General features: G+C 41.1%; 1 protein-coding gene and 1 pseudogene across 2 annotated transcripts in view; one reads left to right on the top strand and one right to left on the bottom strand.

The window, feature by feature from the left end:
- Nucleotides 1-23232, bottom strand: part of LOC110307947 (serpin B6) — a 75328-nt gene that overhangs the window by 20371 nt on the left and 31725 nt on the right. The window contains exons 1-2 of one of the 2 annotated variants that reach the window (XM_029468645.2): nt 16663-16745; nt 15926-15997 (exon numbers count right to left, since the gene is read on the bottom strand). The exons of the other annotated variant lie outside the window; for it this stretch is intronic. Coding sequence (XP_029324505.1) covers nt 15926-15997; nt 16663-16742 — 152 coding nt within the window. The 5' untranslated portion in view covers nt 16743-16745. Of the gene's footprint in view, nt 1-15925; nt 15998-16662; nt 16746-23232 lie in introns of those variants that run through there. 2 annotated transcript variants of the gene reach the window in all.
- Nucleotides 19453-20485, top strand: LOC110307950 (cytochrome c, somatic pseudogene; annotated as a pseudogene).

The following is a 23232-nucleotide window of genomic DNA, read 5'->3' as shown; positions in this document are numbered from 1 at the left end:
TAAATTTTATTTTTTGAAACTGCTGCTGTAAAAAAAAGTGCTTTCAGGAGGATACAGGCTAGGCTGAAGAGGTGTTGGCCCAACACGGGCTTCGCCTAAGGTGTAATGGGGCAAGGGAATTCTAAATAGGCATTTGTCCACAGCCAGGAGCTGCTCCAGGTGAAAGGGTTAGGATTTAAAATAAAATAAAAAGATTAATAAACAAAAAACAACAACAACCAAAACAGATGTTAGAAAAATTCTTAGCTCAAGTACATTTATGTTGTCCTTAATTCCCAGAAATAGGAATGGTAAATATATAAATGAAAGAATTAGTCACATTGAGGAGGAATTGGGAAAGTTAGAAAAGCAGGGCTCTGGAGAACAACTATCGGTAGCTACCACTGTGCCTCTTCTCCCTTCTCTGGCAGAATTCCCAGAAGAAGGAGATAAAGAGTTAGGCCTTGAACATGAGAGAGAGAAAGAGAGAATAGGTTTCAGAAACGGAGTTGTCCCCTGTCCGGGACATTTTAGCACAAGAGAAGGAAAATAGATATAAGATATTTCAGAGCTCTCCTAGGGTCAGGAAGAAATTGGTCCTGCTTCCTCTCTGGCTCCTGCTGGAGATATACTTAGTTCTGGTTAGAATATCTGGGTCCCTTTGAGACATCAAGTTCTAGTTCCTCTCTGTTTATCGTCTGTCCTTGGTACACCATTTATCCATATGTCTGTCTATTTATGTTTGTTTTTGTTTTGTTGTTTGAATGATTGTTGTTCTGTGTTTCATGTTGGGGAAAAAAAAAAGGTTAAAACTTTATCTGCTGGCTGTCCATCCTTTGATTTAGTTAAACTTGTTTAAAAGGCAGTCTCAATTTGCATAGCAGAAACTGGTAAGCTACACTGCACTGTTCCTGGGAGTCAAGCACAGCTGGAAAAGCCCTACTAGAGGCTGATTATCTACACAAGTCACACTCTTAAAGGGACCAACAGCTTTTTGCTTGTAACAGAAAGTCAGCTTAAAATTGGTAACTCAGGGTTGGAGTCATTCTAAATTACACCTGGCATGAACCAACCCAGGAAAACAGATCTTTAAAGATACTTCTAAATTGGGATAATATTTTATGTAATTCTTATCCTAGAAACTAGATTTACAGAGGATAGTATTTAAGACAATGTCTCTTTAATATGTATTAAAAGTTGCAATGTCATGCATTCATATATAAGAACTGGCAGCCAAACTTTGTACGTGAAAGTAATGCTCTTGGTATTGACTTTAAAGAGAATGGTGGTTTAAAACTAGGTTTTGTTTTTCAAAATTATGGGCATGCTCTAATATTACAAAAGAAATTTAAAAATATAGTTAAACTGCCAATGTTCCATTAGCTGCAGTTTACAATTCAATCACAAGCTCAAGATGTTAACTCATCCATAATTGTAATTAAGAAAAAAATCAAGCAAGTGGAGAAGAATGTATCTAAAGGATATTATAAAATAGTAGCTTTGAAAGATTGTTTCTTTACTATTCCTTTGCATCCTCAGGATTGTGAAAGATTTGCTTTGTGTTCCTTCTATTAATTATAAAGAGCCAATGAAAAGGTATCAATGGATAGTTATTCCTCAAGGCATGGCTAACAGTCCTACATTATGTCAAAATTTAGTGGCACAAGCCATTCAGCCTATAAGACAGCAATGGCCAATAATATACATTATACATTACATGGATGATATCTTATGAGCAGAAAAAGATCCTCAGGACTTGTTTCTATGTCTAGAGATTTACAACAAGCATTAGCTAATAAAGGATTACAAATAGCTCCAGAAAAGGTGCAAACTCAAGATTCTTATAATTATTTGTTTTAGGCTTACAGATCAAGCCGTTTTTTCTGAGAAAATAATTACTCATACGAACAATTTAAAAACTTTAAACGATTTCCAAAGCTGTTCAGTGATATTAATTGGCTTTATCCTTATTTAAAGCTTGCTACAGGAGAATTGAAAGCCTTATTTGATATTCTTAGGGGTAGTGCTGGTCCTACCTCTCCTCAAGTTTTAACTTCAGAAGGGTTGTTGACCTTATAACAAGTAGAAAGAGCTACTGAAAAACAATTTGTTACTTATATACATTATTCTTTGCCTTTACATTTGTTGATTTTTAATACAACTCATACACCTACAGAATTACTATGCCAAAAAGCTCCTCTTATGTGGATACATTCAAAGATATCTCCTAAACATAATATATAGCCATATTATGAGGCAGTGGGTCATATTATGATACTTGGAAGAAAGCAGGTACTGATTCATTTTGGCAAAGAAACAGATATCATTATTCAGTCTTTTAATGTGGATCAAAATACTTGGTTAAAGCAGCATAGTACAGATTGGTTGCTTGCTCAGATAGGATTTGAAGGCATTATAGATAATCATTATCCTCAAGATAGGCTGATAAAAATTTTAAATGTACATAAGTTTATATTTCCTAGTATGACATCTTTACAACCTCTACATAATGCTCTTTTAATATTTACTGATGGCTCCTCTAAAGGACTCACAGGATATCTTATAAATAATCAACAGGTAGTCATAGAGACTCCTGGGCTTTCTGCTCAGCTGGCAGAACTCACAGCAGTACTAAATGTTTTTCAGTCTATAAATGATTCTTTTAATCTTTTTACTGAAAGTATATATGTGGCTCAGTCAGTTCCTTTGTTGGAAACCTGTGATACATTTCATTTCAATACACCAGCTGGATCTCTGTTTTCACAATTGAAAAGCATCATTCTTGAAAAAAAAATCCATTTTATACTGGTCAAATAAGAGCTCATTCTGGTCTTCCTGGACCTTTAGCTGCGGGCAATGATGGTATTGACAGAGCTTTAATAGGAGAAGCTTTAGTTTCAGATCCTATTGTTTTGGCTAAATGTGATCATAATAAATTTCATCTTTCTAGTCATACTTTAAGGCTCTGACATAAGATTACTAAGGAGCAAGCTAGAATGATTGTAAAACAATGCCCTGACTGTCTTACATTATCTCTAGTTCCTCATTTAGGGTCTAATCCATGAGGCATTGTGTACAATCATATTTAGCAAATGGATGTAACTCATTAGTCAGAATTTAGAAAATTGAAATATATACATGTCTGTATTGACACTTGTTCAGGATTCATTTTGCTTCTCTACATACAGGAGAAGCTTCTAGAAATGTAATTGATCATTGCTTACAGACTTTTACTGCTATGAGATTGGCTAAAATCATCAAGACAGAAAATGGACCTTCTTATATTGGATACAACCTTACACAATTTTGTAAGAAATTTGGAATTGAACATAAAACTGGAATTCCTTATAATCCATTTGGACAATTGGAATTGATAAACATGTGTATCAAAGTCTGAAAAATTGACTTAAGAAAAAACAAGAAAAATGGGAATCATATCTCCATACATCACAAAAATTTTAAAATTTGGATGCCAAGGAATTCTCTGAGTGTGGGGAAGAGGGCATGTTTGTGTTTTTCTGGCAGGATGCTGAAGGAGCATGCTAGCTGCCAGAGTGGTTAATGAGACATGCTGATGCTGGAACAAAGAATGAGGCTGATTGTGAGTTTGTAGAGTGACATGACAATGATGATAGAGAAGCTGTATTGGGCCTATGTCCCTGATCCATCCCTTTTTTACATCCAACAGTATGGGAAGGTCTAGAAGTTGTGGTGATGGTAAACAACACTAAGTTGATGGGTATGACTGCTGGAGGAAATTTCACTATCAATAGAGAAATTACCAAGGATTGGGAACTAGTTTTCTCCATATGCTTTTGTGGGAGTTGCAGCTACAGGCGCTTCTGCCCTAGTTTTGCAAGAAAAAAAAATGATAAGCGTTTTGGAACAGCAATAGATACAGATATAGAAAGGATAGAAGCTTCTATTCCCTATTTGCAAGAGTCTCTAACCTTCTTGTCTGAGGTAGTTCTTCAGAACAGGAGGGGACTTGATCTTTTATTCCTTCAACAGGGAGAACTGTGTGCAGCCCTCCACTCTACCCCCAAAGATTGGACCCAGAGCTGCTGTATATTAAGCCTACACTCCCTCTCCCATGCAGCTCCCCCTGCTGGCAATTTCTTACAAAGCCTGGCAAAACAGTTTCTAGAGCCTGGTGAAGAATATAAAGGTTACTGTTTGCCATCCCTCACAGGTCTTCTGTATTTTCTCCTCTTTGCCCTCTTCTCTTCCTCATTTAATGAAGAAATAGCTGTGCTTATCTTTGGTAGATAGCCTCAGCCCTGTGGACCCTGCACTGTGTGGGAAAGGACCAAAAAATGAGCAGGAGGCATCAGTGACTTAGCAGTCTCCTGGGTTCTTGAGAGATAGAGATAGAGATAGAGATAGAGATAGAGATAGAGATAGAGATAGAGATAGAGATAGAGATAGAGATAGAGATAGAGATATGGTGTGTTGGGTTTTTTAATTAGATATTTACTTTATTTATATTTCAAATGTTGTCCCCTTTCCTGGTTTCCTCTCCGAAAACCCCCTATCCCCTCCCCCTGCTCCCCAACCCACCCACTCCTGCTTCCTGGCCCTAGCATTCCCCTGTACTGGGGCATAGAGTCTTCACAGGACCAAGGGCCTCTCCTCCCAGTGATGACCAACAAGGCCATTCTGTGCTACATACGCAGCTAGAGCCATGAGTCCCACCATGTGCACTCTTTGGTTGGTGGTTTAGTAGCTCTGGGCTAGGTCATATTGTTGTTTCTTCTATGGGGCTGCTTATCCCTTCAGCTCCTTGGGTCCTTTCTCTAGCTCCTTCATTGGGGACCCTGTGCTCAGTCCAATGGTAGGCTGCGAGGATCCTCCTCTGTATTTGTCAGACACTGGTGGAGCCTCTCCCGATACAGCTATAACAGGCTTCTGTCAGTAAGCACTTGTTGGCATCTACAAAAGTGTCTGTGTTTGGTGATTGCATATGGGATGGATCCCCAGGTGAAGCAGCCTCTGGATGGTCATTCCTTCAATCTCTGCTCTGAACTTTGTCTCTGTAACTCCTTCCATGGGTATTTTGTTTCCCCTTCTAAGAAGGATTGAAATATCCACACTTTGGTCTTCCTTCTTCTTGAGTTTCATGTGGTTTGTGAATTATATCTTGGGTATTCTGAGCTTCTGGGCTAATATCCACTTATCAGTGAGTATATACCATGTATGTTCTTTTGTGATTAGGTTACCTCACTCAGGATGGTATTTTCTAGTTCCATCCATTTGACTAAGAATTTCATAAATTCATTGTTTTTAATAGCTGAGTAGTACTCCATTGTGTAAATGTACCACGTTTTCTGTATCCATTCCTCTATTGAGGGTCAACTGGGTTCTTTCCAGCTCCTGGCTATTATAAATAAGGCTGAGATGAACATAGTGGAGCATGTGTCCTTATTACATGTTGGAGCATCTTCTGGGTATATGCCCAGGAATGCTATTAGTGGGTCCTCAGGTAGTACTATGTCCAGTTTTCTGAGGAACCGCCAAACTGATTTCCAGAGTAGTTGTACCAGCTTGCAATCCTACCAGCAATGGATGATTGTTCTCTCCTGGGTTTCTCACTTTTCCACAGGGGTTTTCAGAGCATGGGTTTCCACCCATAGCAAATGTATTTATACTGGAAGCATCTACATATCAGTGTGGGGGCAGGGAAGGATGGAAAAATTATAGTGAGGCCACTGTGACAGGATAGAGAAGAACAGAAGGCAAGAAGGAGATGCAGCTCAGTGGTAAGTGCTTGTGTACCACACATGAAATCCAAGTTTCAATCACTTACAACGTGTACACACACATACACACACAGAGAAAGAGAGAGACATCACAATGAACTTAGTCAAAGTCAAAATATTCTTTAAACAATCCAGATATGATGCTAAAAAGAGAGAATGGACAAAACCAAGTGGGATCACTCTGCATCTTGCCTAGAACCTTCTGATACTATGATACTATGCTACCCAGCATGGAGGAAGCTTCCAGATCAGTACCAGCTTCATTTCTTCAAGTTGTGTTTCCAAACTATGTAGTGACTTCAGCAATAGGTTCTTCCCATTGTGTTCTGTTGGGGAACTAGGAGCAATGACAATAGCCTGTATTATTTTAGAGACTCTGGGAGCTCCCTGGCTACCAACTCCAAGGAAAGTATCCCATACCTAGCTCTACCTTTTTGTTTGATAATCTATGTTTTAGATAAAAAGAAGCCCATCTGATCTACTCCAGTATCACTATGTAATCTGTTTCAAGATGCAAATGAAGAGAGGATTCCCATATGCTTGTCAGGGTGCAGGTATACAGTTACCTGGCCATGAGGTCTTGGGTCATTGCTGAAGGGAGATTCATGAGGGTGCCAGGTAAACTGCTCCCTCAAGTACCAAGAGTATTATTAATCTACTCTCTGGGGGCAAAAAGAACATAAGATCCAGAAGTACCAGAGAATTGATACAACATCATGTCTTCTAAACACAGCAGGGCCATTGCCATCTAAGAATTCATGGTAGCTGATTGCCTGTAGGTGACCCATATGAGATATAGCCACTCAACATTCCAGCATGGATAAAAAAGAGCTTAGGGAATTGCTGGCAGTTGTCTTCTACCGGACATAGAGTGCCTATGAGCAAAAGGACAGCCCTATATTCAGTATATATGGATAGCACTAACTGAACTCAGTGAGTTATGAAAGAAAAGGAAAGGGGGAGCCGGGCGTGGTGGCGCACACCTTTAATCCCAGCACTCGGGAGGCAGAGGCAGGCGGATTTCTGAGTTCGAGGCCAGCCTGGTCTACAAAGTGAGCTCCAGGACAGCCAGAGCTATAAAGAGAAACCCTGTCTCGAAAAACCAAAAAAAAAAAAAAAAAAGAAAGGAAAGGGGGGAGAGGGAATTAAATTGAGAGGGAAATGGGGGGCGGCTGTCCAGCAGGGGTTGGAGGAGATGTGATCAAAATATATCTATCATATGCATCTATGATATTCTCAAAGGATAAATTTTAAAATATACTAACAACAACAAAAAAAACCCCACAAATGAAAAAGAGGGTTAAAGATGTGGCCTGGGTGATAGAGTGTTCTACGCATGGTGGATTCCATCCTTATCACCTTTAAAAAGCAAACAGCTAATTGAGTGGGAGTCAGGCATGGGAAGAGATGAGAAGATGCATAAAGCACTCATGAAGCAGCTTGAAGGACTATCAAGAGACAGCCAGCCAGAGCTGGAAGGAGCTGGAGGGATTGTGTTTAAGGTCAGAAGAGATGAGTTTAGTCTATCATTTACCTTTTGAATCATGGCAATTGTAATCAGCTAGCAAAGTGCTAGGAAATATGAAAATTGATAAACAAGAAAACCAAAACTGAAAAAAATGGTTTTCTCAAGAGAATAATAGTGTGCTGGTTTTCTTTCTTTTTATTATTTTTTATCTATCAGGTCAGTGGCTCAGAGGGTATTTGTACTTCCCAGTGCAGTAACCTAGCACCTGGAAGACAGGTGCCCAGAAGAGGTGGGGCTGTGAAGCTTGAAAGTGCCACGGTGCCAGAAACCTCAAAGATGGATTTCATGACCTGAGTTTCAACTATTTGTTTTTTTACTGTTGAAATTATACTCTTGTATTTAAAACTTAAATTAAGAGAATCTTGGTACTCTGGAAACTATAAAGAGCTAAATCGCCAGAAACCAGTAGCTTCTGGTCCCCCAGAAGAGTAAGAGAGAGTTACAAGGCCAGAGGTCATCAGCCTTTGATCTTTGGATGCTGTGTCCAACCTCAGTATCTGAATGCTTAAGTTGGCCCCCAGCATCCCTTGCCTACTTGTTTTAGTAGTCACAGTAGTAGTTGTTGTTGTTATTGTTGTTGTTGTAGTTACTATGACCAGTACTACAGACAATATATTTCTATAAAGAACAGAGAGGTTAATCTAGCTTGCCATTCTAGAAGCTAGGAGGTCCAAGAATAAGAGAATATATTAGTAAGGGTCTTTTTGCAGGGACTTGGGGGAGACTCTGCAGAGTCCTGAGAAAGTACAGGGCTTGACACTGTGAAAGAGATGCTTTCAAAATGCAAGGACAACTAGGCTTTATAACAGACTCATTTAAGATACCCCTGTGCCAGCCAAGCAGTGTTGGCATACACCTTTAATTCCAGCACTCAGGAGGCAGAGGCAGGTGAATCTCTGTGAGTTCAAGGTCAGCCTGGTCTACATAGTTGCAGGACAGACAGGACTACACAGAGAAACTGTGTCTTAAACAAAAAAAGTAAAAAGAAGTGAGAAAAAGGTATCCCATTGCCCAATTAATCCTTTAGCACATTGATTTAGTACCCCACTTATACCAAAGATCTCATGACCTAATCATTCTATAAAGACCCCCACCTCCTAATACCTTACATGAGGGATTGGCTTCAGTGTAAGTTTTTCTGGGGACACTCAAAGCATAGCACCCCAGTCTCTTATGAGGAAGGCATCTGTTTGCTGAGGGCAAGGAGAAAGTGCTTGTATAGAACAGTACTCTATTGTCTAGTTCTCACTGCAGCATTCCTAAGACTTTCCCTCCAAATACACATTGCCCATCCCGTTTTCCAGGGTCATCAAAAAATGTAGAAACAATGTAAGGCCTTCACAGGACAGGGGTACTTCCCAGCCTGTGAGTTAACTATGTAACTTCATAGGCAAAGTCCTTTAGGACAATTGCAATCTTGTTCTTTGGGTAGTTTGATGTGTAATATCGGCTTTAGTAACTTTATTATATAGCTGGCTAGTATTGGAAAAATTACGTCAATGGCTTGCCTGATACAGTATAATTGTTTCATTTGTTCCACAAACTTATTCTACTTATTGAGCAGGCCATGACCACTTGGGGACAGAAATGGAGAGGATAGTCTCTGGTCTCAGTACAGAAGTGCAAGCAGATGAAATATGTTGTGGTATGTCAGTATCTGTGCTGAATATTGGGGCAGGAACAAGTAGAAGCTGAGTAAATAACTTTGCCCTTGGGAATATGAACTAGAAATGATGTCAGAGTTCTTAACACTAGAACTGAGAATTTCAGAATGAGGATGAGCTGAGTAAATGGCACACAGAAGGGAACATTCCAGCTGCTTTTGGTTGTGAAGTTTATCACATCAAGAAAAAGCAAGCTAGGGAGTTGGACATAGTAGTACAAGGTTTTAATCCCACCATTCAGTGGGCAGAGGTAGGCAGATTTCTATGAGTTCAAGGCCATTCTGGTCTACATAGTTAGTTCCAAGAGAGCCAAGGCGATAGGCTTAGATTTCTCAAATGCTTCAACACCCCCTTCTAGCCCATCATCCAAAGGCAGGAGAGAAAAGATGGTAAATAGGACAAGGGGATTTGAACATGTTTATAATTTGTTCTTAGGATTGATTCTGATCTATTGTCAGGATACCAGGCAGTCCAGTATCTCAGTAAGTACTCAGGCAGGCCTTAAATTTTGTCTGTAGCCCAGGATAGACTCAAACGCCTTTAGTTTTCCACATAGCTGGATAACAAGTCTCTGACACCAGGTCCAGAGTCAATTTCCATTTTGACATGAAAAGATTGAAGTTCCATGGGAAGTTCAAGAGAGGTCTAGGAACCAAGTGTCAATGTGATGTCAAATACATACAGACTGAAGTCATGGGCCTAAGTGAGGTTTTCCCAGAGAGGAGAAACATTCCCAGGAATGTCAGTACACAAAGGTAAATAGAGAGGAAAGAGCCAGCAGCTGACTAGGAGAGGACAAAGGGGCCTGAAACACTGAGGAATGGGTTATTAAGAACAAAGAGAAGGTACTAGCGCTTAAAAAAAAAATGGACCAGGGTGGTTTGGGGCCATGAAGAATCCCTATTGAACAGCAATGTTGAGAGCAGTGGCCTTCAAATAGGGAAGGATGGGGGTGCGGGGGCATGGTTTGGTTTCTTGAAGAACAGTGAGGAGGCAGAGGTATATGTGGATTTTACTAGGGGAATGAATGGCAGGGAAGTGGAGTCAAATGTTAAGAGTCTCTATGATCAGGCCTGAGGCACCAGGGTTGGTAATAGGGCAGAAAGCCGGGTGGAACTGGTGTGGTCTGGCCTAGAGCAGGAATGAGCAAGTGCTGGAGGATCTGTTGGCACTGGAGTGAGCTTGTGACCTCTGTGGAGAGCAGAGCAGGGAGGTGGTCAGGGTTGCAGTGCCATGTCTCTAGACACCCAGAGGAAATGATTGGTGTGAGTCAGAGACAAATCATGATTAATCAGCTGGAGGAATCCGCCTGCTCTGGAAAGAGTCAGGACAAGGATAGTCATGACTCCAGATTACTGAAGGAATATGGCACATGGGTAATATGGAGAAGCCTCTCCTTTCCATGACCTAAAGACTAGGAAACTTAGGAAAACTTCAGGTCCCTTAGCTCTGCCCCACTGCTGGAGTATCCATTCTTCCCAGCTGTCCCTGAACCCAGCCACAAAGGACTCCCCACTTGCTGCAGCCAGTTTGAACCCCATAACCCACTCACTGCATCCTAGGCAGAAGCTCTCACACACCAACACAGCCACTGTAATGGAACTGAGCCACAGGGGCCTGTGCTAGAGTCAGCCCATGAAGTCCAGAGGATGGAGATGAAGTCACATACTTGAGAGAATTGAGATCCCAGAGGACAGGGATTCTGAGAAGAGGGCAGGGGTTGGGGGTGGAGGCTGTGTAGGGGGATCGGGACAGGACAGGGGCTGAGGTAGACCTGGGACTTCATGGGCTGTGGCCCAGGAGGATTTTGCTCAGGGTCTGGTTAGGGGTTTTGAGGCTGGACTGCTGAGAGAAAAATCCCTGGTTGAACCATGTGGGGCCAAGGCTAGGAAGGGGTGGGTGGGGTTGGGGTAGAGTGGTAGAAAAGGTCAAGTGACAACTTAACCTAAGATGACCGGCCTGTTAGCCACAGGGTGTGGCTTAGACTGTGCTCTTGGCCCAGCAAGTAAGGAAATTAAGCAGATCACATGTGATATGCTAGTACAGCAAAAAGCACATGCAGTCACTCTCTTTGGACAGTTAATCTAGCCTGTACTGGCAGAGTCCTGAAGCCTTGTTTTCTGTTGTCATTCCAAATGTTTCATTAGTTATTTGAGTCCTCCACTCAAACTTAGGATGTTTTTATAGTTCTTATATAACACAAACTGGGCTAGGGATGTATGTCAGCTGGAAGACTGCTTGCTTCCCTTCTACTGAACTGACTTTGATCATAGAAAACCCGGGAAAGTATGTATACCTGCACTCCCGGCACTCAGGTAGATATAGTAGAACCTGAAACTTAAGATCATCCTTGAGTTCCAGCTACATGAGACACTCTCTCAAAAGCAAATATATAAATAACAAAACAAGAGTGAATCCTTAAAAAAACAAACAAACAAACTTCCATGAATTCCCAAAGGTCTTAATGTTTAGTTACTTTAATATACTGTTCTCCAAGTTAGCCAAATAAGGTAAAGCTTTACTACTCAACTTGGAAAACAGAATTCAAATCTAGAAGTCTTCCTTTCTATGCCTGCTAGATGTCAAGCTGTAAATAAGAAGCTGATGGGATAGGGACAGAAGTATTTACCAAATCAGAACTGATATGAGGCTTAATAAAGAGAGTATATTACAGAAGAAACAGAAACACAGAAAGAAAAAAAGATTCCAAAGACAATCTCCTTCCGCAGATGGAAGGGAATCCTTTCATATCAGTGGGGAAGTTACTTGATCTTTGTACATAGGCCATTTGTGTGATGTCATACCTGGGTAGACAGGAAGTGTCCATGTTACTATCCTGATAAGTAATACACTCACAGCAGCATTTGTCCTTCCTGAGCCTGGCCACTTAGGTGAGGCCCCAAGGGTCATTAGGGGATCCCATGATGCATTAGGCATCACAAGTTACTGGATCAGGCTTAAGGCAGTCAGATTCTGCTGTTGAAGTGGGTATTTGTGTGTGGAGTGGGGGTGTGCTTTCATTTTGGGCCTTTTTGTTTCCACAGTCCCCTCCCCCCAGATGACCAAGGTCAGTTTTGACACTAGCTCAAGGTCTTCTTCCTGAGACTGCTTCAAAGCCAAAAAGGGGGGCTGGAGAGATGGCTCAGAGGTTAAGAGCACTGGCTGCTCTTCCAGAGGTCCTGAGTTTAATTCCCAGCAACCACACGGTGGCTCACAACCATCTATAATGAGATCTGGTGTCCTCTTCTGGCCTGCAGGCATATATACAGGCAGGCCACTGTATACATAATTAATAAACCTTTTTGAAAAAATTTAAAAAATAACAAACAAACAAAGGGAGCTGAGAAGGGATGCTAGGGGCCTGACTGGCACTGTTGGTCTGTCATAGGCGTGTAGGACCTTAAGTCATGAAAGATTTGAGTTGCATTTTGGAGAGGGGGAGGGGTGATTATCATAGGAAGTATTGTGAAATAGTTTCAGGGTTGGAATGGGACAGGGAAGAGTGACAAGAGAAAGTTGCATGAAGCCGATGACTAACAGATGACATTCCTAAAACCATGTAATCTGGTTAATGGCCTGTAATCTGGAAGACAGCAATCAAACTAAAAGATTAGGGAAGCAGGGGTCAAAAAGGAGACAATTATGCCACCAGGTAGATCTAGGTGAGGCACAAACCAGGAGTCCCAGTCCCATGTGCCCTTCCATAGAGCTTGCGCACAGAGGCTGTCTGTCTTAAAGAACATTTGACTTTTGGACTTTTAACTGCATAGTAATATTTCTACTTGACTGGCTCAGATAAAATACTGCATTCTGGTGAGGAAAGTAGGCCCCTGGGCTGCCAGATTTAAGAGCACAATAGCTGGAAGACTGCACCCTCAACTAATGAGCAAGGAGATGTAAGGAAACAAAATATATGCCGAGATTCAGCTAGGGGAGTCCAGTGAGGGAGTGGTCACTGGAGATGCATATGGAGGGATATGGCTTATTGGGTTCCTTTGAATAAAGAAGCTGGATAATCTGTTGGATAATCTCTAGTGTCCAATTAGGAGTTAAAGGGAGTCAAAACCAAGAAGGGACAGTGTTACTTGAGGGCATCATAGATGCATTTGAGAAGGTGATAAAGGAAGGCGACTGTGAGCAGGATTAAGAGGGTGAGAGTCTGAACAACTAAAACGACACCATCTGGTGATTCCAGAAAGTCAAGGTAAGAGATATGATACCAGCTTTCACAAAGGTGAGGAGAAACGCTAAGCAGAGTTGGAATGGGACAGGGAAGAGTGACAAGAGAAAGTTGCATCAAGATTAACATATGAAAGAAGCCAGTTGACAGAAAGACTGGAAGAGCTGCCTTACCAGGATTTCATACTCAGGAAAAGTACATTATCCAAACATGAGAGAGGTGAGGCTATGTAGTGCGCTCCCATTCTCTGGAGTGTTCTCTCTTCCTGAAACCGTCTCTATTTCTGTTTCTAGACATTTCCCTGTTTAATGCTTTGCTACAGTACACAAGAATCTGCATACTTCAGCATGTAGCCTGGGACTTCAGATCCATGTCTAGAACACCTGGTGAGCCGGCCAGAAGAAAGAGGTAAACATAGAATGCTTCTCAACTTCCTGTCTCTCTTATCAGGGGCCCCCAAGTGCTGTTGTTTCTTCTTACCTAGAACAATTGAAAATGATGGGCAGATTCCCATGGAAGACTGAGCATGGATTGAGAAATCAGATTTAGTTTTTCCTTCTTTTCCTTTCTCCAGCTGAAGGTGCCCATGGCCAGATCCAAGTATATGCCTGGACTCTCTTCTGTCTCTCCATATTGGCATATAAGTCCATCAAAAGAAGTATACATTGGCCAAGGAAAGATGCCGAAATCCCCCTGAAAATTGAGACTCAGAGCTAGAGAGATGATTCAGCAGATAAGAACATTTGCTGTTCTTGCAGAGGGCCTGCCTGGGTTTTATTCCCAGTGCCCACAAAGCAGTTCGCAGTTGTCTGTAATTCCAGTTCCAAGGACTATGTCACACTTTTCCGACTTCCTTGGGTACCAAGCAAGCAGATAGTGCATATACTCACATGTAGGCAAAATATTCATATACATATGACAAAATAAATATAAAATATTGGCTTATAGATTTAGACTTTTTCATAGATTCAAATACTCATTTGTATGAGTTGATCATGCACCTTCAAGGGGCATAAATTTATCAGTACTTAAGTTTCAAATTATAGCATCACTCCAAATAAAGCTGAGATTATGCCAAGCTCAAATTTAGATGGACAATTGTATGCATTTCAACATGTTAGCTAAACACAGCCCTGTGAAAAGTGGACATATGTAGCCCAGTTTTTCAATCTGGAACCAGAATTTGAAAACAAATTTCAAGATTTCCAGGAAAAATAATTAATATTTTAATATATTTGCATCTCCATTTTCAGCCCACATAATATGTTATATACCAATTTTCAAGCAGAATGCACAAAGATGCAATCTGACGTTTAACCTAAGAATAAACTTGGTTAGGTCTCTTTACTCAGCTTTTCTGGAACCTGTCTCTCCAGACACAACTATCTCTCCATTCCCAGTCACAACCTGTTCATGTCATCAGTTGTTGGCAGCTTATATATTTGTGAGCAAGTATGGAACTCTTGTAGAAGTATGGAATTCTTGTAGACCAGGTTATCCTTGAACTGAGAGATAGGCCTTCCTCTTAGGAACTAAAGGCGAATGCCACCACTGCTGGGCTGAGCAAGTGTGTTTGAGAATGAAGCACATCTACTAAAGTCAGAGCCCAGACACTTGACAAGCACCTACAATGTGCTCAGAAGCACATTAGTCTTCCATGGAAGCAGCTATTGACGCAAATGTTAAACAGCATATTAGGTTGTTGCCATCCTTATTTTACTTAATTGAAAATAGTTTTGACAACAATATGAACTAACCAGTACCTCCAGAGCTCCCTGGGACTAAACCACCAACCAAAGAAAACGTATGGTGGGACTCCTGTCTCTAGCTGCATATGTAACAGAGGATGGCCTAGTCACGGTCATCAGTGGGAGGAGAGGCCCTTGGTCCTGTGAAGGCTCCATGTCCCAGTGTAGGGGAATTCCAGGGCCAGGAATGAGAGTGGGTGGGTTGGGGAGCAGGGGGAGGGATAGAGGATAGGGGGTTTTCAGAGGAGAACCAGGAAAGGGGATAACATTTGAAATGTAAATAAAGAAAATATCAAATTTTAAAAAGGGAAAAAAAGTTTGAATAACGAATTTTTATTTGTTAAATGTGTTCACTTTGGTGGGGAGTGTATGGGAGACAGATTGTACATCTTGGACCTGTGTAGCAATTTTATTTTTAAAACAAGGTTTCTTTCTGTAGTCTTGGATGTCTTGGAACATATACTGTAGACCAGGCTAGCCTGGTTCTCAGATATCAGTCTGCTTTGCTTCCAGGATGCTAGGATTTGAGGCACAATATGCCTTAAATCTCAAACTTTGGAGAGAGAGGCAGGTGCATCTCTGTGAGCTTGAGGCCAGCCTGGTCTACAGAGCTAGTTCCAGGACAGCCAGGGCTACACACTCTTATGAGCAGAAGATGGCACAATTAAGATTGTTATGTAAGAACTTTTTCCTTCTCTGCAATGGCACAGATGTGCAGGAAAGTAATACACAGACCCCCCCCCCCTTTTCTCATCAGCTTTTGTATTTGTATATTTAATGTGTAGCTCAAAGACAATTCTTCCTCCAGTGGAGGACAGAGAAGCCAAAAGGTTGGATAGCCCTGCCTTAGTACAAATCACCACTAGATGGAGCTCTAGGGTTTCCTAATATTGAAATATCTCTGTCCTCTCACAGTTTTTGGTCTTTCAGGCCCTTAAGGTCACCTCCTGGTGACAAAGAATCCTTGAAGTACACATTTAGTAAAATAGTCAAAGGATTGTAGGAATCCTTGGCATAGTTTTTGAAGCTCTTGCCAAGTACGTGAAAGGCATGACTTACAAACCTACAGGCCACGATGGCTTGGCACCCTTAGACTCTCAGGACCCAGATATGTATTCTTGAATGTAGTTTCAGCTAACCTAGATTGAAAGAGAGCAGGATTGTCAGAAGCGGTGTTATCTCCTGTGACTCAACTGATGAAAATTAACGAGTTTTATACTGGCTTTTTTCATTCTATCCAGTAGACAGACAATTGCATAGTCTGGGTTGAACCATCCCTGATCATTTCTTTATGCAAGTGGCATGACAAGACCAGCAAGGGCTCTCCAGGTAAGAGAGCAGAGCTGGCCAGGTTTTAGCTGAGAAAGTCAGCCTTAACAGCCTAGGCTCACACTGAAGGCCAGACATGCAAGCAGCAGGCAGTTGGGGTGATATAAATATTCTGCCAGGTCAAGTCGAAAGCCAAAGTGAGTCCTTGGAATTATTTACTGAATGATTTGGAGGAATCATAGCTAAATCACTCTATTTTGGATTGTTTGCGACGTTTTAGACATAGGCAAGAGGGCAAGTACCAAATGGTGCCACCTGGTGAAAGTGGCTATCTTCTGCAGGAGAGGGACACAATTTTTAATTTTCCCCTGAGTTCCCTGTATGACACTCCCAAAAGAATCTGAGGACAGAGGGTATCTGGATAAGTGGGAGAGGCTCATAGTTGCATGGGCTAAGTCTTAGTCTTTCCACACTGACTCCTGAGACATGCTTTAATCTGACTTTACAAACAAAACTCAAGGCAGGGGGCACTCACCCTCTTGGAAATAGCAGATTTCTTGGATCAAGAAGTCTGGAAGGGAGAGGAGGACAACAGACACAACCTGAATCAGTCATGTGCTCAGCTCCTGTTACCAGAGTTCTCCGGGTCAAAGTCTGAGCTTAGCAGCCTAACAAGTTAGGCTCAACCATCTATCCCCAACAGATCAATTAAAGAGACAAGTAACAGTGTGAAGCAGAGAAAAGTGATTTACTCTATGTGGCTATTAGAAAGAGGAACAAAGAGGGCCAGTTAACTATGCAGGGTTTTCCAGAGAAATAGAACCTGTAGTTATAATGGGATTTTAAAAATTGGTTTACATAATAGGGCCTAAGTAGTTCAATGATTGTTGTTCATATGCTGAAAACACTGAGGACCTAGTGATAGTCACCTCAACAGTCCCAGTATGACCCTGAAGGTCTCAGAGATCCCTGGACAATCTCAGGGTGTTAGGGAAGGTGAAGGCAGCAGCAACAATAGAGGAATAAGCACACTTAAGTCAGCAGCACTACCTCTCCCTTGGACCTCTTTTCTTCTGAGCTGCTATGGAAACAGCCACCTGGTCTGAGGAAAGTCTTCTCTCCTCAGTTAATTCTTCCTGGAAATGTTCCCACAGACCTGTTCAGAGATGTCTTTCATTTGATTTTTAGATCCAAGCAAATTGATAATCAAGATCAACCATTCTGAGCTGGATACATGGTTTAGCAGGTAAGACACTGGCAGTTTTTCCTGAGGACCCAGGTTCAATTCTCAGTGACCACATGATGATTTACAATCATCTGCAGCTCCAGTTCCAGGGGATCTTCTGACCTCTGCATACAGCAGGCACACATGTGGCATACCTATATACATGTGGAACAAACACTCTATACATTTACAATAAAAAGAAATATTTAAATACTTTCATATTATCCATTGACCCTTTAAATCCATCTTTGGAGTACTGATATAAGGTCAGGGTTTGGGGGTGTGATTTAATTACTTATTTAGGTATCTTAGACATAATATTACCATATAGACCTGGCTAGCTTGCTGTGTAAACATGAAGGCCTTAGTTTAATCTCTAGCACCAAGCAAAAAAAATCTAGCCTTGCAGTGGTAGTCACTTATACTCCCAGAACTGGAGACAGGTGGGACAGAACAGCTAGGGGGTTTGGTGGTAAGCTAGCCTATTAATGGCAATGAATTCCAAGTTCAATGCTCATTAAAAAGCCTGTCTCAAAAAATACAGTGGGGAGTGATTGAGGAAGGCACTCGATGTTGACCTCTGACTGCACACCAACATGCACCTGCACTCACACACAAAAGAAGAAAAGAATACTACTTTTAAAAATAGAAATAATCTTATAAAACATTTTAGTCTCAGTTTCTAAGATTAAAACTTTAATGTGCCAGACATTTATGACTTTACATATTAATATTTAATAGCATGTGGCACAAATCATTATATCAGGAAAAAAGCTGAAAATTAACATTTTGATTAGTTCTGGATAAAGTGAAATCCTCAAATAACCTGTTTTTCTTTGGCCTAAAATTCAACAATAACTGTTAATTTCCTGCATTCTAACTAAATGTTTTTTTTTTCAAAGGAAGGGGGGAAAATGTCAGAGGTAACAATTCTTATGTATTAATGTAGTTCAAAAATCATCCTCAGATATTCAAATTCACACACACACACACACACAGGCAGTTTAAATTTTAGGCACACAATGACACAAAAACAACTACATTTATTCATACTATATTCAGATGATATGTTATAAGTATAGAAAAGAGTAGTCAGAAAGAATTCTCCATTGGAGTCACCAAAAGAGTACAGACCTAACATTTTTATAGTTATAAAATTACAATGGATTATTTTTTTTTACCAATCTTTGTTTCTCTGTGTCCTCTGTTTGTTCAATAAAATCCACAGGACTCAGAAGAGCCACAGAAGACTATGACTCACTTCAGCCTTTCCTGTCATACAGCAGAAGCCCAAATAACAAAACTCCCACATCTTAAAAGCCCTGTTATGGTTTGAATGTGAAAGTTTCCCCATAGGCTCAAATGTCTAACATTTGGTGTTGAAGTTTAAGAAGGGTAACCTTGCTGAAGGAAATGGGTCAGTAGGGGTTGGCCTTGAGGATGCATACCCTAACCCTATCTCCTGTCCTCTCTCTGCTTCATGACTGTGGACAGAATATGGACTAGTTACTTCATAGCTCTCCTTAAACAGTGAGCCCTGAATCTCTTATGTTTTTTTCTCATCATGTATTGGATCATAACAGTGAGAAAAGTGAATTCCAAATGGCTCAACAGAACCTAAGCTCAAAAATCTTCTGAATCAACAGGAAGACAAACCTAGAGGTATACCAACTGAGAAGAAATTTATCAAGGGCCAGAGATGATAAAGATATTCCAAAATGGGAGCTGTACAGACAGCTCAGGGGTTAAAAGCACTTGATGCTCCTGCAGAGATGCTGGATTTGTTCCCAGCACCCACTTTAGGTGGCTTATAACATGCTCTAACTCCAGTACCAGGGGCTCCGACTCCCTCTTTTGGCCACTGCAGAGAGCTGCACGTACATGGTCACATAAACTCATACAAGCACAAAAGTACACATTAAAAAAAAAACTTTAAGGGTTTAAATACTGCTTAACTAAATAAGTGTTGAAATGTTGCCACTAGCTACTCCTTAAAAAGCTAAAGAGAACAGCCATATGACCCAACAATTACATTCCTAAGTATATGCACAAAAAGACTGAATATAGGAACTGAGAAAGGTAAACATACATCAATAGTCAATACAAAATTATTCGAGAAGTGTGGTTGCACCGACACCGGTACATAGGCGCGGGCCGGCGTGTCCTTGGGCTAGAGCGCGGGACGTCTGTCTTCGAGTCCGAACGTTCGCGGTGTTGACCAGCCCGGAACGAATTAAAAATGGGTGATGTTGAAAAAGGCAAGAAGATTTTTGTTCAGAAGTGTGTCCAGTGCCACACTGTGGAAAAGGGAGGCAAGCATAAGACTGGACCAAATCTCCATGGTCTGTTCGGGCGGAAGACAGGCCAGGCTGCTGGATTCTCTTACACAGATGCCAGCAAGAACAAAGGCATCACCCGGGGAGAGGATACCCTGATGGAGTATTCGGAGAATCCCAAAAAGTCCATCCCTGGAACAAAAATGATCTTCGCTGGAATCAAGAAGAAGGGAGAAAGGGCAGACCTAATAGCTTATCTTAAAAAGGCTACTAATGAGTAATTCCACTGCCTTATTTATTACAAAACAAATGTCTCATGGCTTTTAATGTACACCATAATTTAATTCATACACCAAATTCAGATCATGAATGGCTAACAATATACTTGTTGGACAGTCCTGATTTAAGTAAAACTGACTTGTCATAAAGTGGGTACGGTCTTTTTTAAAGCAACAATTCCAGTTGTATACACGCTACCACTGCTCTCCCTTTCTCAAGATAAGATTGGACTTAATTAGTAATGTTTTACTTTCCATAAATACAGGCATGTTGCCTCAAATCTACTAAATGGTTTTATACTTAGATTTATATAACTGGGCATATGAATATGCTTAAACACTGGGAAAATTCTATCACTGTCTCAGAAACAAGAAGACTCAAATGTGTTTCAGTTTGTGTTCACTGGCCTCTTACAGGTCATGGCTAACCACCAGGAGGCAGCTGTCTATTCTTGACAGTGCAGTTTTAATTAGAATTCCCTACATCAAGGATGCTGCCTTTTACTATTGAAAGTCATTTACTGTGGTTTATGTATGATATCAAATAAAGAGTATTTAACACTTAAAAAAAAAACAAAATTATTCGAAATAATCAAGAATCTTGTCTATCATCATATGAATGGATAAACAATGTAGTGTGTGTGTGTGTGTGTGTGTGTGTGTGTGCGTGTGTGTGTGTGTATTCACACTATACATCTATGAAAAGGAATGAAGTTCTGGTATTCACTACATCGTGGATGAATTTTAGCAACCAGATTTTCAAGGTAAATAAACCAAGTGAAAATAAACACACTTATAAGAAAGAGAATATACAAACTTGTAGGAAACAGAAAGTAGACTAGAACTGTGATCCTTGGTTCTAATTACCAACTTGATACAATCACTTAAGTAGACATTCCCAGTGAGAGACTGTCTAGATCAGACTGGCCTGTGGACATGTCTGTGGAAGACTGTCTTGACTGGCCTTAATTAATGTGAATAAGCCCAGCCTGAATGTGGGCAGCACTGTTCCCTGGCTTTGGGTTGGGAGTTTAGAAGGGTAAAGAAAACTAGATATGCAGTAAGTGTAAACTTGCATCTCTCTGTTCTTGGTCTGCTGTAATGTGACTAGCAGTCCTAATTTCCCATTGCCTTGACTTCCCTGATTTCATATACTGTAACAGGATTGTGAACTAAAATAATCACTTTCACTCCTAAGTTGATTTTTTTTATCAGGGTATCTATCATAGAGATGAAACTATAACACCAAGAGGTTAGAGGAAAGAAGAATGAGGAGTTATTATTTGATGGTATATAACCAAACATCTGAGATAACTCGACTTAAAGGTAGAAAGAGGTCCATTTGGCTGACAGTTTCAGAGGATCTAAGTCAAGATTAGCTAGCTCTGATGCTTTCTGGCCTGTGCAAAGGCTAATTATTTTGGCAGACAGTACATGGGGAGGACTCTGATTCATCTCACAGAGACATGGAACCAGGGAGAGAGGAGAGAATGCCAGGGTACCCACATCTGTTCAGTGGCATATCCCCAGTGATCCAACTGCTTTTCATAGGCACCTCCTACAGCGTCCACCACCTTCCAAAAGTGCCATGGCCTGGATACAAGCCCTCATCAGCACATGGACCTCTGGGGACATTCAAGATCCAAACTATGGAATAGAAAAGGAGTTTTTGTTTGGAGCTGTGCAAATGTTTTGGAAATTGGTAGTAATAGTAGCTAAAGACTGTGAATGTAACTAAAGCCACTTAATTTTACACATAAAATACACAGACACCCAATGGTTTTTATTAGGAAGTGTCCTGGTTATCAAAAAAAAGTAAATTTTTTAGCAGAAGGGAAATAAATATTAAATAAAACCCAAACAATAACTTCTGTAGGAGACAGCCTGACTAGTATGATCATCTTTAAAGTAGCTGTACAATCTACACAATGGAGTACTACTCAGCTATTAAAAACAATGAATTCTTGAAATTCTTAGGCAAATTGATGGAACTAGAAAATATCATCCTGAGTGAGGTAACCCAGTCACAAAAGAACACACATGGTATGTACTCACTGATAAGTGGATATTAGCCCAAAAGCTCCAAATAACCAACATACAATTCACAGACCACATGAAGCTCAAGAAGAAGAAAGACCAAAGTGTGGGTGCTTTGGTCCTTCTTAGAAGGAGAACAAAATACTCACAGGATCAAATATGGACATAAAGTGTAGAGCAGAGACTGAAGGAAAGGCCATCCAAAGACTGTCCCACCTGGGGATCCATCCCATATACAGTTACCAAACCCAGACACTATTGTGGATGCCAACAAGTGCATGCTGAAAGGAGCCTGATATGGCTGTCTGCTGAGAGGCCCTGCCAGAGCCTTACAAATATAGAGACAGATGCTCGAGGCCAACCATTGGACTGAGCGTGGGGTCCCCAATAGAAGAAGTTAGAGAAAGGACTAAAGGAGTTGAAGGGGTTTGCAACCTCATAGGAAGAACAACAATATCAACAACCAGACCCCCCAGAGCTCCCAGGGACATCAACAAAGGAGTACACATGGCTCCAGCTGCATATGTGCAGAGGATAGTCTTGTCATGTATCAATGGGAGGAGAGGTCCTTGGTCCTATGAAGGCTCAATAGATGCCCCAGTGCAGGGAAATTGAGGGCGGGGAGGTGGGAGTGGATAGGTGGGTGTTGGAACACCCTCATAGAAGCCGGGGGAGGGAGGGTGGGATAGAGGGTTTCTGGGAGGTACGGAAACTGGAAAAGGGGATAACATTTGAAATGTAAATAAAGAAAATATCCAAGAAAAAAAAGAAAAAGAAAAACTTGAAAAAAAAATAAAGTAGCCATACAGTAGCCATTTTATTGTGAAATAAAATATTCAAGGTGAGGAGTTGAGGAAGGCTTTGATAGCCTTTCCTGCCTCCTTGCCTGCTATTCCTAATTCCATTTGTCCATTTCTGCAACATCAAAGTGACACAAATGATTAACTGGAAATCCAATGGAGCAATGTTCATTATCAGTGCATCTCATTTTGATAGCATGACCTAGAGCTGAAAGTCAGCATACAATGACGTTGATCTTATTTTGTTTGCTGTAACTGAAACAATACCAGATGGGCAGAAAGCTCAGTTATTCTATTGAAGATTGTGTTCCTAGTGAACTGTCCTACTGTTCAACTTCCATTCAGCCTACACCATTATGTACACCAGAGAGTACCACTCAGCTTCCAGTCCTGGTCCCGGGCAGACGAAGAGCAACTTACCTAGAGTGTGTCTGTGAGTTCTTGTTCACAGATGCTGCTGTACTCCAGTCATGCATGATCCCACAGAGG

Source organism: Mus caroli, unplaced genomic scaffold, assembly GCF_978045245.1.
Source record: "Mus caroli unplaced genomic scaffold, Mus_caroli_1 scaffold_15, whole genome shotgun sequence".
Lineage (NCBI taxonomy): Eukaryota > Metazoa > Chordata > Mammalia > Rodentia > Muridae > Mus > Mus caroli.
The sequence above is the reverse complement of the archived record's forward strand: the minus strand, read 5'-3'. Positions and strand labels throughout refer to the sequence as shown.